This window comes from Apium graveolens, chromosome 5, assembly GCF_009905375.1.
Source record: "Apium graveolens cultivar Ventura chromosome 5, ASM990537v1, whole genome shotgun sequence".
Classification (NCBI taxonomy): domain Eukaryota; kingdom Viridiplantae; phylum Streptophyta; class Magnoliopsida; order Apiales; family Apiaceae; genus Apium; species Apium graveolens.
In genome coordinates, this window is record NC_133651.1 from 198,717,962 (window position 1) to 198,734,763 (window position 16,802).

At 39.1% G+C, this 16,802-nt stretch overlaps 1 protein-coding gene across 1 annotated transcript; it reads left to right on the plus strand.

The window, feature by feature from the left end:
* Positions 1 to 346: 346 nt before the first annotated feature.
* On the plus strand, positions 347 to 805 carry LOC141660551 (uncharacterized). Its single transcript, XM_074467546.1, has one exon. It carries the CDS (start codon positions 347 to 349, stop codon positions 803 to 805), a length of 459 nt encoding a protein of 152 aa, XP_074323647.1.
* Positions 806 to 16,802: the final 15,997 nt, after the last annotated feature.

Consider the following 16,802-nt stretch of genomic DNA (forward strand, 5'->3'; position numbering starts at 1 on the left):
TTACTTGTTTTCAAGTAACGATTTTTTAAATGGTAAAGAAAATTTCAAAAATGCCAAGCTCTAAATTTTAAAAGGTTATAAGCTATTCAACCCCCCCTTCTAGCTTATTAACCCCTATTTCGAGCCTAACAGTTGGTATCAGAGCATCGCTTTTGACCGTGTTTATTAGCCTTAATTTGAGCCGATTTACGCAACAAAAAGTAGATCTTTGATGGCGTATCTGAGTACTATTGGTTGTGGTGAAGGTCACTCTAGTTCGAGACCTCCCCTATTCGACGACACCAACTTTGCCACTTGGAAAACATGATTTAGAATTTATGCTAAATTCCAATGAGTCAAAGTTTTGATGGCTATCAAAGACGGTGTTGAAGTTCCTACTAAACTCGTTGATGATATTCTCATCGAGAAGAAAGTAAGTGAATACACACTTGACGTGGAACAAGTTATGAACATTACTGCGAAAGCGGAAATGGTTCTAACTAGTGCACTTGCAGAAAAAGAATACAAACGTGTTAATAACTGCAAGTCCGCACAAGAAATATGGAACAAATTGGTTATCCCCTACGAGGGTACCTTGGTTATTAAAGATTCCCGAATGGATACTTTAATTCAAGAGTACGAGAATTTTAAACTTCTCGAGGGTGAAACCATTATCGATATGGAAACGAGATTTACTCGTATTATTAATGAACTTGCACAACTCGGAAAAGCTTACTCTACTAACGAGAAAAACCGAAGGATTTTAAAAGCTTTGCCTTTGAGTTGGAAAGTTAAAGTTACACTATTAAAGAAATGCATAATTTAAATGCATACTCCATCAATAGTTTGTTCGGGAACCTTCGTGCATAGAAGGAAGACAATGCTCCCGACAAACCTCTCCCTAAAGTGGAAGAGAAAAGAAAAAGTATGGCTTTAAAAGCAATACTTATCGATGAAGATGAAAACGACGGCGAATTAAACGAAGAGTTGGAAAATCTCGATGAACAAGAAATTGCTCTACTAACAAGACAACTCCGTCGTGTGTTACAAAGCAAAGCTCAAAGGTACGGTAAAGGTTTTCTTAAGACCGGAAGCCAACAACGGTTATTTAACTCGTAAGGTAGACCGAACTATAAGAATAACTTTCCGACTACGAGCTATGCTAATGGCAAATGAGTGCAACCTCAAGCTAATAATGCTTAGAATAATAATTACTTGAATTATTCGAGTAATTATGCACCTCCTAAGCTCAAAGAGGAAATTCCCGAAGAAACGCAAAATGTGTGTTTCGAGTGCAAACAACCAGGGCACTTTAAACAGGAATGTCATAAGTTATCTAAGGGTCATGTCCTTTTCGCTGAAAGTGGTTGGGACTTAAGCGAAGACGAGGATACTCCCGAACAAAGTGAAGAAATTGTTAATCTTTGATTAATGGCTCTCGATGACGAGAAAGCTCCTACGGAAGCTTCTACTTCTATTCAAGAGGTAACTTCTAAACCATTGTCAATCTCTAGCAATAACGTTAGTTTGTCTAGAGTTGATCACTTTGGTTTGGATATTTCTGAGCTTCAGAATTTAGTTAACCATTTGAAAATTAGTTATGATGAATTAAGTCGAGGTTACGTCAAGACCAAATCCGAGAAAGATAACCTTCAAGATTTGTGTCTCGAACTTCAAAAAGAAGTCACTAGTTTGACCGAAGTATATGTCAAAGACATGGAAAATGTTACTGAAATTCTTACTCAAAGCGATCGGTTAAAAGCCGATATGAATGAAAGGCATGACTATATTCGAACTTTACAAGTCGAAAATGTCAATCTACTTTTACGAGATAAAGAGTTTGAAAATCTTAAGACTCATTTAGAAGATTACAATTGTGAACTCAATGATGAGTTATTAAAGTTGAAAGCTCGAAACGAAACTTTGCTTCGAGAAAATTTAACACATAGCGATCGGATAAATGACCTCGAACGATCTCTAACGGGAGATATCGAGGAAGAATGCCATGAAGACTTAAAAGAAAAAGTTCTTGACTATCAATGTGAGCTAACCGTGCTAAGAGAACATCATGCTAATCTGAGATGGATGTTTAATTCCAAATTTGAACTTGGTGAAGGACTTAGTACGGAAGTAAAAACATTGAGGTTGGAAAGTCAAAAACTTAAAGTCGGGAACAATACGCTCTTGTCTCAAATATTGGATCAAGCAAATTTTCTGAATAATAAGATTAATATCTTATTAAAAGAAAAGGAAGATCTTGAATCCACTTTGAAACAATTCACAAAGAGTAGTACCATTTTAGAAAAGATGGTATTTAATTCTAAGGAATCATTTAATCATGAAGGTTTGGGTTATAATATTAATAATCATTCTAAAAGGAAAATTGATATTCCTGTACCTCCGAAGAATACTCCACCTAAGTCACCCATCCCTAAATGTACGTATTGTAATGTTAGTGGACACATTAACTTATATTGCAAAGCTAAAGAGGGTGAACTTAAGGGGAATTATAAATGGGTTCCTAAAGTATCAACTTCTAAGAAAAGAGATGTAAAAAATACATCTCAAAAGAAAGCTGACTCTAATGTGAATGTTCAAAGGCAACCAAAATTTCAGTATCATCAAGAACAAATTCATTATCAACCAAGGAATGCAAAATCTTGAAATCCTGGTTCTAGCTCAACTAGGAAGGATAAAGCTCCTACAAATGGTTTGAAGGCTCAAAATCTTAACTATCATGGCCGTACTCGTAATGTGAATTTTGATATGTCTAGAAATACGAGTCATCATGCTAGTTCGAGTCAACATGCTAATATGAGTCATCATGCTTATCCTCGTAATGTTAATGCTCATGTTAGAAATAGTAAATCGAGTTACAATGCCAATGCTAACTCTTGAAATTCGATTATTACTATCTTTCCCCGTAGCAACAATAATAATCATGCTTATTCCGGTTATTCTAGATATATGCCTAGGAGGAATCCTTATCATATATCTACCAGGGCTCAAGCATCTAGAGATTTACATATATACCTTATGATGTACTAACCCCTGGACCCTTAAGCAAAAAGGGTACCAAAAGATTTAACTAATCTTCTATTTAGGTATGATTTACTGCTAAACAGGATGTATGGTATCTTGATAGTGGTTGTTTTATACATATGACCGATAATAAGTCATTGTTAAACAACATTAGAAAGGTAGCCCCTGGAAGCGTAAATTTTGGAGATACCAGTAAAAGCAACATCATTGGCATTGGAGATATCGGAAATGCAAGTTTTAAAATTTCAAATGTATAATTAGTCACTGGACTAAAGTATAACTTTCTTTCTATAAGTCAACTGTGTGATAATGGTTGCAAAGTTATTTTTCATCCAACTCATTATTCTATTTATGACAAGGATGGAAAAATAACACTAAATTGTCCACGAGAATTCTGAAATGACCATACATACCTTTGTGATAAGTGAATATCTCCAACAATCTATACGTGTGACATCAACAAATATGAAAATGTTTGTTTGGTTTCCACAAATGAGGATCCATGGTTATGGCATCGTTGATTGGGTCATGTAAACATGAAACTCATTAAGACTATATGTTCAAAAGAACATGTACTTGGTTTCCCAAAAATCAATTTCATAAAAGATCATATATGTGAAGATTGTGAAATTTGTAAACAAATTCGCGCATCTCATAAAGCTAAATTTATGGTGTCTACTACTAGACCCTTAGAGCTTTTACATATGGATCTTATAGGTCCGGTTCCGGTACAAAGCCTTGGATGATGTTTATACACTCTTGTGGTAGTCGATGACTTCTCACGCTTTACTTGGACCGAGTTCCTAAAAGCAAAGAGTGATGCGTTTGATACATTCTTTGCTCTTTGTAAACATCTTTAAAATCAACAAAATATTACAATTGTCTATATCCGTACAGATCATGGCAAAGAATTTGAAAATTCTAGTTTTGTTGAGTTTTGTGAAGAATGTGGTATTACTCACAACTTTTCCGCTCCTTATACACCTCAATCAAATGAGGTCGTTGAAAGGAAGAATCGGACGTTGCAAGAAATGGCAAATACTATGCTTAACGAGTAGCGGAGACCAAAATATTTTTGGGCCGAAGCTATGTCTACAGCTTGCTATATTCTTAATCGAGTATTACTATGACCTATCAAAATAAAGACTCCTTACGAACTTTATTTTGATAAAACTCCTAAGCTTGATTACTTCAAAGTTTTTGGAAGTAAATGCTATATATTGAATACTAACGATTATTTGACAAAATTTGACCCTAAATCAAGTGAGGGTATATTTCTCAGATATTCAATAACTAGCAAAGCTTATCGATTATTTAATCTTAAAACTTTAGTGGTGGAAGAATCGATGAATGTAACATTCGATGAATCTAAAACTCCCTCAAAGTTTAAAGATTTAGTTGATGAGGATAAAGATTCAAATGAAGGAAATCCAAATGAAGTTGAGGATGTTATCCGTCAAATGGGAAATTTGAAACTTGGAAATAAAATTCCAACTAATCCTCTTGAACTAAAAGAGACCGAAGTTAAATTGCCTCTGAAAATTCCGTTGATTAAAGATCATCCTATTGACAATGTCTTAGGTGACTTAACTAAAGGCTTTCAAACTCTGGCTCAAGTTTAAAATATTGTGAGTAACTTGGCCTTTCTATCACAAATAGAACCCAAAACCATAAAGGAAGCTTTATTAGATGAGGATTGGATTTCGGCTATGCAAGATGAGCTAAATCAATTCACTCATAACAAAGTTTGGGAACTAGTTCCACAACCACCCGAAACTTCCATTATTGGAACTAAATGGGACTTTCGTAATAAATTAGACGAAAGTGGAACGGTGGTAAGAAATAAAGCACGATTACTTGCTCAAGGCTATACTCAAATGGAAGGAATAGATTTTGATAAAACTTATGCTCCCGTAACATGAATTGAATTAATTCATATGTTTTTAGCCTTCGCGGCGCATACAGGTTTCAAAGTCTATCAAATGGATGTTAAATCCACTTTCCTTAATGGTATCTTAGAAGAAGAAGTTTATGTAAGACAACCACCGGGATTTGAGGATCATTTACATCCGGAATATGTGTACAAATTGTACAAAGCCTTATACGGACTAAAAGAAACTCCTAGAGCTTGGTATGAGCGGTTAAGCAAATTCCTAATTGAAAATGGTTTCAAAATGGGAATTGTTGATACTACTCTCTCTACGAAGTATGAAGATGATGATATTCTGCTCATTCAAATTTACGTAGATGATAATATCTTTGGTTCGACTAAAGAATCTCTATGTAATGAATTCTCGACAACTACGAGTAAAGAATTCGAAATGAGCATGATGGGTGAACTAAATTTCTTTTTAGGTTTGCAAATTAAGAAATTTAACGAGGGCATTTATATTTCACAATCGAAATATTGTAAAAAAATGCTAAAGAAATTTGAGATGGAAAATTCCAAACCCATTAGTACCCCCATGTCTGCATCCGTAAAATTGACCGAAGATCAAAAAGGTATTTCTATTGATTCTAATAAATATTGAGGAATAATCGGAAGTTTACTTTACATAACGGCTAGTAGACCCGACATACAATATAGTGTATATAAATGTGCTCGCTTTCAAGTGACTCTAAAAGAATCTCATGTATCAGCTATAAAGCGGATATTTAGATATCTTAAAGGAACCACTGAACTTGGTCTTTGGTATCCGAAAGGATAACCATTTGACTTAGTGTGCTTTTCTGATTCGGATTATGCCGGACATTTAATTGATAGAAAAAACACAAGCGGTACTTGTCAGTTTATTGGTGGATGCCTTGTTTCTTGGTTTTCAATGAAACAAAATTCTGTTTCGATATCTGTTATGGATAAAAAACTAGAGTATACTAATTGTTGTGTTTAATGCTAAGGTTCGGGAGCTCAAGGCCTTTAATGGCTGCTCCCGTGTTTCGTAGCTTAACTCTGCCTTTACGAGATGCCTACGTATCTCTGTGAATTAGAGAATCAAACCAAAAAATGTAGTTCTGATTGGTTGGGGTAAGACCCCTTATATAGATGTTGGGAGTCCTTAAATTGGATTTGAGTTAGGAGACTTGGTGGACAAGTCTCAGAATTAGAATGGACTTTGGAGTCCTAGGAAGTAGGAAGCTGATTCCTTATCCCATGAGGTTCCTTGGAGTCCAATCTACAAGGATTTTTATCCCCACTAGGACTCATCTTAATAGCTGTTTTTCTCCCTTATTAATTAATTACGAAATTAATTGATATTCAGGGTTTTGGGCCTTCTTTGTTCCATGAGGCCTGATCTGGTCCATCAGGCCTGATCAATCTGTTAACCATATTGGTCTGAATGTCATACATCTTTTTATTGGGCCTTATAGCCCAATTCACATGTAATTAATGCAATATTAATTACGTAATCAGGATTTATTTACTCCCTATCATTTTCCCCCCAACTTTTGGGAAACAGTGGCTCAGTTTCGCAGAAGTTAAGTTTACTTGTTCCCTTACAGGGTATCATTTTTGCGTAAAGTGTGGAGTGACCTACACATTTACAACGATTTGCTTTCATCCCTATTATTAGGAATTATCTTAATTTCCTGGAATTTTCCCCGAATTCTGGGATTTTTTCCTTTAAATCTTGGATTTTTCCTTATTTTTATGTATTTTTCCATTAATTCTGAGATTTTTCCTCATTTTTTTGGATTTTCCTTTAATTTATGGCTTAAAATCGATCAGGGGACATACCAAATTTATCAGGAATCATGGTCGAAATTGACCAGGATCCTGATCAAACTTACTGTGATATTGTCCCTCTAGTCGATTGAATCTTCGATCAGGATTTATACAAAATCGATCAGGATTCCTGATCGATTTCGATCAGGATCCTGATTGGACTAGCTCACAATACACTACTCTAATCGATGGATTCTTCGATCAGGATTTGTGCAAAATCTATCAGGATTTGTACAAAATCGATCAAGATTCCTGATCGATTTCGATCAGGATCCTGATCGAACTAGCTCACATAACACCACTCTAATCGATGGAATCTTCGATCAGGATTTGTGCAAAATCGATCAGGATTCCTGATCGATTTCGATCAGGATCCAGATCGAACTAGCTCACAAAACACCACTCTAATCGATGGAATCTTCGATCATGATTTTATCCTTTTTCGATCAGGACTCTGATCGAACTAACTTTTTACCCTTATAATCGAATAAAATATCGATTAGGGTTCTTTTCTTTGTCGATCAGGACTGTGATCGAACTAAGTGGCTTTTTACCCTTTAGATCGAATGAAATATCAATCATGGTTCTTCCCTTTATCGATCAGGACTCTGATCGAACTAAGTGGCTTTTTACCCTTTAGATCGAATGAAATATCGACCATGGTTCTTTCCTTTGTTGATCAGGACTCTGATCGAACTAAGTGGCTTTTTACCCTTTAGATCAAATGAAATATTGACCAGGGTTCTTTCCTTTATCGACCTGGACTCTGATCGAACCATTTCTTCAAAATTCTGGTCAATTTTTTACTCTTCAGTTCCATTCCTGCTTCTAGAATACCCCTGAAACTTCCCTATGGTGGACTTTCCTCAAATTGGGCCTGGCTGTATGGGCCTAAAAATGCCTCGTATTCCGAGCTTTTCGCTTATAAAAGAGAAGTGAGAAGCGAGAATCCTCACTTCACTTCTCATTTCTTAACTTTTCTCTCAAAAACTCTCTCAAATTTCTCTCAATCTTCCTCTCTTAAAAAGGCGATTTTCGGTGACCTCAACCATCGTAGCTCCACCACCTTCAAGTTTTTCTGGGTTTCAAGCCTTCATCCGAAGAATATCAATGGCGGATCATGATCTAGCTCGTTTGGGGAAGATGAACACTTCCAAGAGAGGTACTGCCATTCAAATCCAATCTTTGTACACTTCTTTAATAGATATGATAACCACTAGAGGTGATGAATATCCCTCTTTATCTGAATTAGATTCATACAACCATGGTAACACTTTCCACGAGTTTGAGGGTAGGATTGAGTCCATGAACACCACGAATAAACTTCCACCCCACCTTAGAATTACCCCACCCACCCCTGGGGATAGGACATGTAACTAGGAGGGGACACTTTGTTTATTTATCGAGGAGCCCTGACCGCGGGTCTTAGGTTCCCATTTCACGAATTTATTCCTCATTTACTTGCAGACATAAAAATCAACCCTTGTCAACTCCCTCCTAATGCATGGAGGAATATTATCTGTTTTATGGTTCTGTGTCTTAGAAACAATTTTCCTCTTCCATAGCTGTCTTTAGGAAAGTTTTTCAATTTTATAACAGTTCTATGGGTCAACTGGGCTGGGTTTTAATTCGTCAACGACCCAAAATTCCCCATATTTTTGATAGCAACTCTATAGTCGAGAACAACCCTAAATGGAGGGATGAGTTTGTTAGGCTAACCTGGGCTGGGGGTGATTGGGTCACACTCTTCCGTAGGTCCTTTTGCAAAGTGTCAGATGGGAGTCTTGGTAGCATCAGATTAACTGATGAGGAGGAGTTTAACTGACGGAAAAACAGATACTTGGACTCTTTTAGAGGAGTTCTCGTTGAAGAAAGTTGGACTTTCTCATGCGAGTGATAAGGGTAACTCTACCTGCACATCTAGTTTACTCCTTCTTTTATTGCAACTCTATTATTTCCTGAATTTTAATACTTTTCTTCTCTTTCTTTCAGCTTGTGAGGCCATTAACAATATCAACAGGCCTAAGGAGGGGGAATCTGGCCGCCAGAAGAGGGCCAAGCTGAACAGAGACCCCAGTGGCAAGCCTGATGCTCCCACCTTCCTTAGGCCCCACATCCCTGTTGTGGAGCTGAGGGATGATGTGGATCCTCCACTTAAGGCGCACTCCTTTAGGCCTAACCGGGGCTTTAGGAGAAGTGATACGGTGGTTGGATCCACCAAGCATGCCAAGGATTGGTCGTACCATTCCATCAATCCTCATGACTTCACTGACATTGTCACGGGGAGTGACATTAAGTCTAGTGAGCTTCTGGGTTCTCAGGCTCAAGCTGCGGTAACGTCCCTTTCTTTTCTCCTTAAGTTCCAACCTTCTTATTTTTCAATGAACTTGTGTTAACTCATGTTTCATTGTGCAGAGTAACACCTACTTCCAGGCAACCCTCCATCAGGCTAGGTCTTGGAAGGAGAACTCTGATGAGTTTGAAAGGGAGATAAGGAAATGGAAGGAGAGAGCTGAGGTCTTGGAGAAAAAGCTGGACACAAAGAAGGATGAGCTGTCTAAGGCTCATTCTGAGCTGGTAAAACTTAGGAGTGATAAAGAAAAACTCATTGCGAATAGCTTGGATGCTCTCTTCAACTCTCCCCCGCCTGATGATCGTGTTCTGGATCTCAGCACTGCCTCTCCTCCTGCTTCTCCCGCGAAGGACGCTGAGAAAGAAGGTGCCGATAAGGAGCAAGGGAATGAAGGCTCCCGCATGGAGGAGTAGTGTTTCTAGTTTGTAATTTTATTCATAACTTATTGTTGAACTTTTATTTTTATCCGGAACTTATTACCCTTCGGGGTTTATTTATGCTACTTTCTTCTTCATATCTTTCTCCTTTAACTTTACAGCACTTATTATGCTTTTAATGTTAAATAACCTAAACTACTTGGCCCTTTGTGCAACAAGCACTCCTTATAATAGAAGAATTCTTAAAGTCTTCTTCTTTCAATGATCAAAGCATGATCTTTGTTAAAATCACACAAAGTATTATCACAACTTAAATATCCAAAGGTTGAAATAATTTCAAACTCATTAATACGAAGTCTGGTTTTCCAAAACCTTACATAGCATGGGTTCGACCCTTAATAATAATAAATCAACAATGTAAATATTACTGGAATTAGAATATAAAATCCTACGCAAGCAAAGCTTGAAGGTGGTTTGCAACCTACTTGTCATCTTGACAAGTGAGAATCATGCTCAACCACTTTACACATAGTAAATCTTCAGGTTTTATGCATGCCAAGTTCTCGGGACTTTAAAACCATCTATAGTCTCTAAATTGTAGGTCCCTCTTCCTTAAACGCTTTTAACCTTATAGGGCCCTTCCCAGTTTGGGGCAAGCTTTCCTTTCTGCCCTACTCCAAAGGCTTCCACTTTCCTAAGGACTAAATATCCTTGCTTGAAGAACCTTTCCTTAATCCTTAGGTTGTAATAGAATGAAGCCTTCTTCTGATAATTCACTATCTTCGCATCTGCTTCATCCCGTACCTCATCGATTAAGTGCAAGGATAATCTTTGCCCCTCCTCATTTTCCTCAATATTAAAAGCCTGGATTCGGGGAGATGAGTGTGATATTTCTACAGGGACAATTGCTTCTGCCCCATACGCCAACATGAAGGGAGTGGCTCTGGTAGTGACTCTACAAGTAGTTCTCTAAGCCCAAAGTATTGGGAATATTTCATCCACCCAATTATTCCTAGATTTCTCAATCCTCCTCTGTAGTCCATCCAGGATTATTCGATTTGCCACTTTCGCTTGCCCATTAGCTTGTGCATGAGCCACAGAGGTAAATCGTAACTCAATCTCATTCTCTCCACAATACTTCTTGAATTCTTCATTATTGAACTGCGTTCCATTATCGATAACCAGGATACGGGGAATTCCATACCGGCACATGATGTTTTCCCACAGGAATTGTGCAACCTGCTTAGTTGTGATTTTGGCCAATGGCTTGGATTCAATCCTTTTAGTAAAATATTCAATGGCTACAATTAGGAACTTTCTTTGTGCCATGGCCATGGGGAAAGGTCCAAGTATATCCATTCCCCACATAGCAAAGGGGATAGGTGAGTTGATGGAGGTCAACATCTCGGGGGGTTGTCTACCGACAGGCGCATGCTTCTAACAACGGTCACACTTTTTCACATACTCTTTGGCATTAGCCATCATTTCTGGCCAATAGAAGCCTAAACGGGTTATTTTATGAGCTAGCGCTCTGCCCCCCAAGTGTTGCCCACATATACCTTTATGTACTTCTTCCAGAGCCAAGCGTGCCTCACCGGGCCTGAGACATCTTAAGTAAGGAACCACATAAGATCTTTTATACAAAATCCCGTCTATTAAGGAGTATCTTAGTACTCGAACAGCCAACTTCCGTGCTTCAGTAGCATCATTTGGCAACCAACCGGTTTGAATATGGGTCTTAATGGGATCTATCCATGACGTTCCCAGACCAATAGGAGCAACAAGCTTAACATCAATGCTCTGTGTCTTCAAAACGCAGAAGTATACACTTCCTGAGCTTTTCTCTATCTTAAATGAAGCAAACTTTGATAAGCATCTGCCTTAGCGTTTTCCTCCCTTGGAATGTACTCAACATGGCATTCATTGAATTAGGTCATCACAGCCCTTACTAGGCGGACATAGTTAGCCATTGTATCATCCCTTGCCTCAAACTCTCCCTAAACCTGGGATACGACCAACTTCGAGTCTCCATAGACCTTTAAGTTCTTGACTCTCAGTGTCCTGCTAGGCCGAGGCCAGCTATCAGAGCTTTATATTCTGCCTCATTGTTTGTTGTCGTGAAGTCTAACTTCATAGCATATTTAATCAAGAACCCATCAGGGCTTTGTAAAACTAGACCTGCTCCACTTGAATTTGTTTTTGATGCTCTATCAAAATAGAGAATCCAATATTCCTTCTCCTTATCATCCTTCTTTTTGTCCTCCTTATCAACTTCCTTATCTTGTGGTATAGTATCTTCCTGCCCCCCGACCTCTTGGTTCGGTATGGTACATTGCACCACGAAGTCTGCCAATGCCTGGGCTTTTATTACCGTCCGTGGCTTATACTTAATGTCGAATTCTCCCAACTCTATTGCCCACTTGATCAGCCTCCCACTAGCCTTGGGACTATGAATAATATTTCGCAAGGGCTGATTTGTTAGTACTTCAATCCTATGAGCCTGAAAGTAGGGACACAACTTTCTTGAAGCCATTACCAAGGCCAGTGCAAATTTCTCAATAGTTGAATAATTCAACTCAGCTCCATGCAGAATTTTGCTGACATAATATACGGGTTTTTGGATTTTCAGTTCCTCCTTAACCAACACAGCACTCAAGGCATTCTATGAAACAACCATGTACAAGTATAAGACTTCATTTAAAGCTGGTTTGGCCAATAACGGGGCCTGAGCCATATATTTCTTTAATTCCTCGAATGCCTTCTGGCTTTTCTCACTCCATACAAAATCTTTAACCTTCTTTAAAGACTTGAAGAATGACAAGCACTTGTCCCCAGACTTGGAGATGAATCGTCCTAACGCAGCAACCCTTCTTATGAGCTTTTGAACATGTTTGATATTTTTTGGTGGCTCCATGTCCAAGATTGCCTTTATTTTATCAGGATTGCTCTCTTGGAGACCATTAATCCCAAAAACTTTCCAGATCCTACTCCGAAAGCACGCTTAGCAGGATTTAACATCATCTTATGGTATCTCAGGACTTCAAAAGCTTCCCTCAAATGGGTTATATGGTCATTCTTTGCTAGACTCTTGACTAACATGTCATCAACATAAACTTCCATGATCTTGACAATAAGATCCTTAAAAATTTTATTTACCAACCTTTGATAGGTGGCTCCTGCATTCTTGAGACCAAATGCCAAAACAAGATAACAATAAACACCAAAGTGAGTGATGAATGATACCTTTGGGATGTCATCCTTGTGAATCTTGATCTGATTGTATCCACTAAATCCATCCATGAAACTCAACATCTCATGTTCATCAGTGGCATCTATCAAAATGTCTATCCTTGGCAATGGGAAACAGTCCATAGGGCATGCATCATTCAGATCAGTGAAGTCCACACACATCCTCCAATTTCCATTGGCCTTCTTTACCATCACAGGGTTTGCTAACCATTCTGGAAATTGTATCTCCTCAATGAAACCGGCCTATAAGAGCTTCTCTACTTCTTGTTTTATAGCTTTTTATCTTTCTGGGGCAAAACTTCTTTTTTTTGCTTCACCGTGTTCCGACTTGGATCCATATTCAGCTTGTGAGTGATCAGTTTCAGGTCTATACCTGGCATATCAGCTGCCGACCATGCAAACACATCACTATTTTCTTGCAAAAATTTCACCAACTTTCCTCTAAGGGGCTCTTCTAGTGTTGCTCCAATGAAAGTCACTTTCTCAGGATCCTCGGGAGCCAAAGGAATCGTAACCAAGTCTTCTGCTGGCGTCCCTCGTTTCTCATCATTCTCTCAGATATCCAGATCTTCAATAGGCAGAACTTGCCCCTCAACTCCTTATGCCCTTAAAGAGGCTACGTAACAACTCCTTGCCATTTTTTGATCTCCTTTCTCTTCTCCAATCCCATTCCGGGTGGGAAACTTCATAACTGAATGGTAGGAAGAAGGGACGGCCTTAAAGGCATGTATCCCTGTTCTTCCCATGATAGCGTTATAAGTTGAACTAGCCTTCACCACCACGAAGTCCAACATCTGTTGTTGGAAATTTGATTATTCCTTCCACGGGGCACTCTACTCCCGCAAATCCATATATCGGCATATCGGTTGAGGGCAATTGGGAATCATTGTAATGCATCTTTAAAAAGGTATCATGGAGTAAGATGTCGACTGAGGCACCATTATCTACGAGGACCCTCTTCACCGGGCTGTTCCCTATTATTGGGGTTATGACCAACGGGTCGTCATGGGGAAATTCACACCCTCCAGATCAGAATCATCGAAAGCCATTATTATTCCTGTCCTGGCCCTCTTTGGGGCTTCTCCAACAATATGCATAACTTCTTGGATATACGCTTTCCTGGAGTTCTTGAATAATCCAGCATCGGTTGGTCCTCCAAAAATTTTGTTTATCACAGGCCCTCAGGCTCGCGGTCCTCCGAAGATTGCATTTATCACCGGTCCCCTAGGTTGGGATTTTGCCCTTGATCATCTGGATCTCTTCTTCTTTCTCAGGTTATTGCTCCTATCTTCTCCATCTCCAGTGTACTTGTTCAATCTTCCTTTTCTAATGAGGAATTCAATTTCATCTTTTAGTTGTCTACACTCATCGATGTCATGACCAACATCCTTGTGAAATCTACAATACTTGCTCTTATCTAGCTTGGTAGGATCAACCTTCAAGGGCTTATCTCGATCTTTCTCGATTTCCATCAAAATCTGGCTTCTTGGAGCATTAAGCTTGGCATAATCAGTGAAATTTGTCCAGGTCCTCCCTTCTTCGGGGTTGAGTCATTGTTTTGCTCAGTTCTAGGATACTTGTCTTTTGCAATATATTCTAGATCAGTTTTCCGCTTCTTTCCTCGAGCGGGCTCGTTACTTTCTACGGTCTTCTTCATGCTCTCTTCCACCTTGATGTACTTCCCGGCTATATCTTGGAGCTGTAACATGCTTTAAGGGGGGCCCTTGGCCAATGACATCTTGAAGAACTCATTCCTAGTTCCCTGTTGTAGTGCTATCATGGCTATCTTGTCATCAAGGTCCGGGACTTTTAAAGCTTCCTTTGTAAAACGATTTAGGTAGTCTCTCAAGGATTCCTTCGCTCTCTGCACAATGCTCATGAGGGATGCTGAACTTTTCTCATGCACTCTCTCGCTGATGAACTGCTTAATAAAAGCCTGACTTAATTCTCTGAAGGACCCAATAGAGTTTGGGGGCAAACGACTATACCATCTTTGAGCCATACCCGATAGGGTTTGAGGGAAGACCTGACACTTAATAGCGTCATTTACGGGCTACAACAACAGTGCATTGGAGAAGGTTCTGACGTGATTAGCGGGATCTCCTGCTCCATCATAAGCTTTGATAGTGGGCATCTTGAACTTTCTTGAGATGTGGGCATTCATTATCTCTTCAGTGAATGGTGGAGTGGGATCATCAGGATCTCCAAGGGGATGAAGATTGCTTAGATTAGCTCTTGGGACTACAACCCTTCTTTGTGATGGACCATCCAGGTCTTTGATTGAAGGAGGATTTCTCCCTCTAGGTGGTAATGGGAGTCTGGGAGCCTGGTGCGCCTCCAAGTCGTGCTTCAGCCTTTAAATCTCTGCCTCATGCGCCTTAATTCTCTCCTGCACCTCTTGGGGATTCACCCCTCGGGTACTCCTAGGGCGTTGGTTGCTATCAGCCATTGGTTCTTTGCCAGCACGTCTCCTTCTTTGGGCCACTTCATCGTCCGAAGATTCGGAATCTCTCTCAGTATAAGGACCAGGAAATTCCTGATCCTCCGGGATAGGAGCCAAACCTTGAATGTAAGGGGGTGTTTGCATCCGTGCTTCACTACATCCAGCATGCCCACTTCCTCCAACCTCGGGGTAAAGGGGCATCCGATAAGGGGGGTTAGTAGTCACAATAGTTGAATACTCATACCCAATGGGTTGAGAATTCACAGGTGCATGCAACTGCTGAAGTTGGGAATTCATCCCTTGAGTAGCCGAGGGAATCGTCCCTTGTGGCTCCTTCTTGGGTAACGGCATAGGTTGAATGTGGAGGTACTTTCACGGTTGACGAAATCGTTTGGGTTGTCCCCGCGGGTGTTCCTCCTTCAAGGGCGCTGCTTGTTCTCCGTGTTCTCGCCATGGTTGTTGTTGCGAGTCCCACAGACGGCGCCAAATGTTATGGATAAAAAACTAGAGTATACTAATTATTGTGTTTATTGCTAAGGTTCGGGAGCTCAAGGCCTTTAATGGCTGCTCTCGTATTTCATAGCTTAACTCTGCCTTTACGAGATGCCTACGTATCTCTATGAATTAGAGAATCAAGCCAAAAAATGTAGTTCTGATTGGTGGGTGTGAGACCCCTTATATAGATGTTGGGAGTCCTTAAATTGGACTTGGGTTAGGAGACTTGGTGGAAAAGTCTCGGAATTAGAATGGACTTTGGAGTCCTAGGAAGTAGGAAGCTGATTCCTTATCCCATGAGGTTCCTTGGAGGCCAATCTACGAAATTAATTGATATTCAGGATTTTAGGCCTTCTTTGTTCCATCAGGCCTGATCTGGTCCATCAGGCCTGATCAATGTGTTAACCTATTTGGTCTGAATGTCATACATCTTTTTATTGGGCCTTATAGCCCAATTCACGTGTAATTAATGTAATATTAATTATGTAATCCAGATTTATTTACTCCCTATCAATATCCACTACGGAAGCTGAATACATAATAGCAGAAAAATGTTGTGCTCAAGTCATTTGGATGAAGCAAACTCTTGCTGACTACTCGATAAAATTTGATGTAATATCAATTTAACGTGATAATACGAGAGCCACAATTTAAGTAAAAATCCTGTATTGCACTCATTATCAAAGCATATTGATATACGACATCACTTTTTGCGAGATCATGTGTCAAAAGGCAATATCAAATTGGAGTACCTTGATACTGAACATAATATTGCTCACATATTCACAAAACCTTTGAATTCCAAGCATTTCGCCAAATTTCGTTTGGATTTAGGAATGCATGAGTGTTCAAAGTAAGACACTGTTGTGTCTCTAATTTTATTGAATTTAATTCCCTGTAAATCTTGTTTCGCGTTTAATCATTTTTACTATTTGAACGGATTTCTATATGAAATTCAGATTTTTTGATAGTACGATTGGTTACACGTAAATTGAGCCGTACGGTTAGAATTATTTTCAGTAAAATAATTTAATTAGTGCAGCTATTGTTTGGCCTTGGAATATTTTGTATTTCAAAACTCGGGAAAATAGTAAGCACTAATTAAATATGTCCAATAAAATATTTTAATGAATTATTCCT